Genomic DNA, 213 nt, shown 5'->3' with positions numbered 1-213 from the left:
CCTGCTCACCAGCTGCCGGAGCATCCTGCATAGCCATCGTTTCCGGGCTGAACCTCAGGCCATCTCGCGAGGAAGTGATGACGGTGAAAAAGCCACTGTCCGGGAAGGCAACGTCGCCCATCTCATCACAGTAGGTGGCATTACAGACACATGCCACACTGTCGAAGCCAAAGTTCCGCGGAACACATTCTTTGCCGACTGTTGCGGGAGAGA

General features: G+C 56.8%; 1 protein-coding gene across 1 annotated transcript in view; it reads right to left on the bottom strand.

Moving 5' to 3' along the window:
• Positions 1-213, bottom strand: part of LOC119588843 (putative glucosylceramidase 3) — a 10,073-nt gene that overhangs the window by 7,367 nt on the left and 2,493 nt on the right. Inside the window, exon 2 of the mRNA XM_037937484.1 lies at positions 10-198. Within this exon, the coding sequence (XP_037793412.1) occupies positions 10-198 (189 nt within the window). The remainder of the gene's footprint in view (positions 1-9; positions 199-213) is intronic.

Source organism: Penaeus monodon, chromosome 24, assembly GCF_015228065.2.
Source record: "Penaeus monodon isolate SGIC_2016 chromosome 24, NSTDA_Pmon_1, whole genome shotgun sequence".
Taxonomy (NCBI): domain Eukaryota; kingdom Metazoa; phylum Arthropoda; class Malacostraca; order Decapoda; family Penaeidae; genus Penaeus; species Penaeus monodon.
Note: the sequence above shows the minus strand (reverse complement) of the source record. Positions and strands in the feature narration are given on the sequence as shown.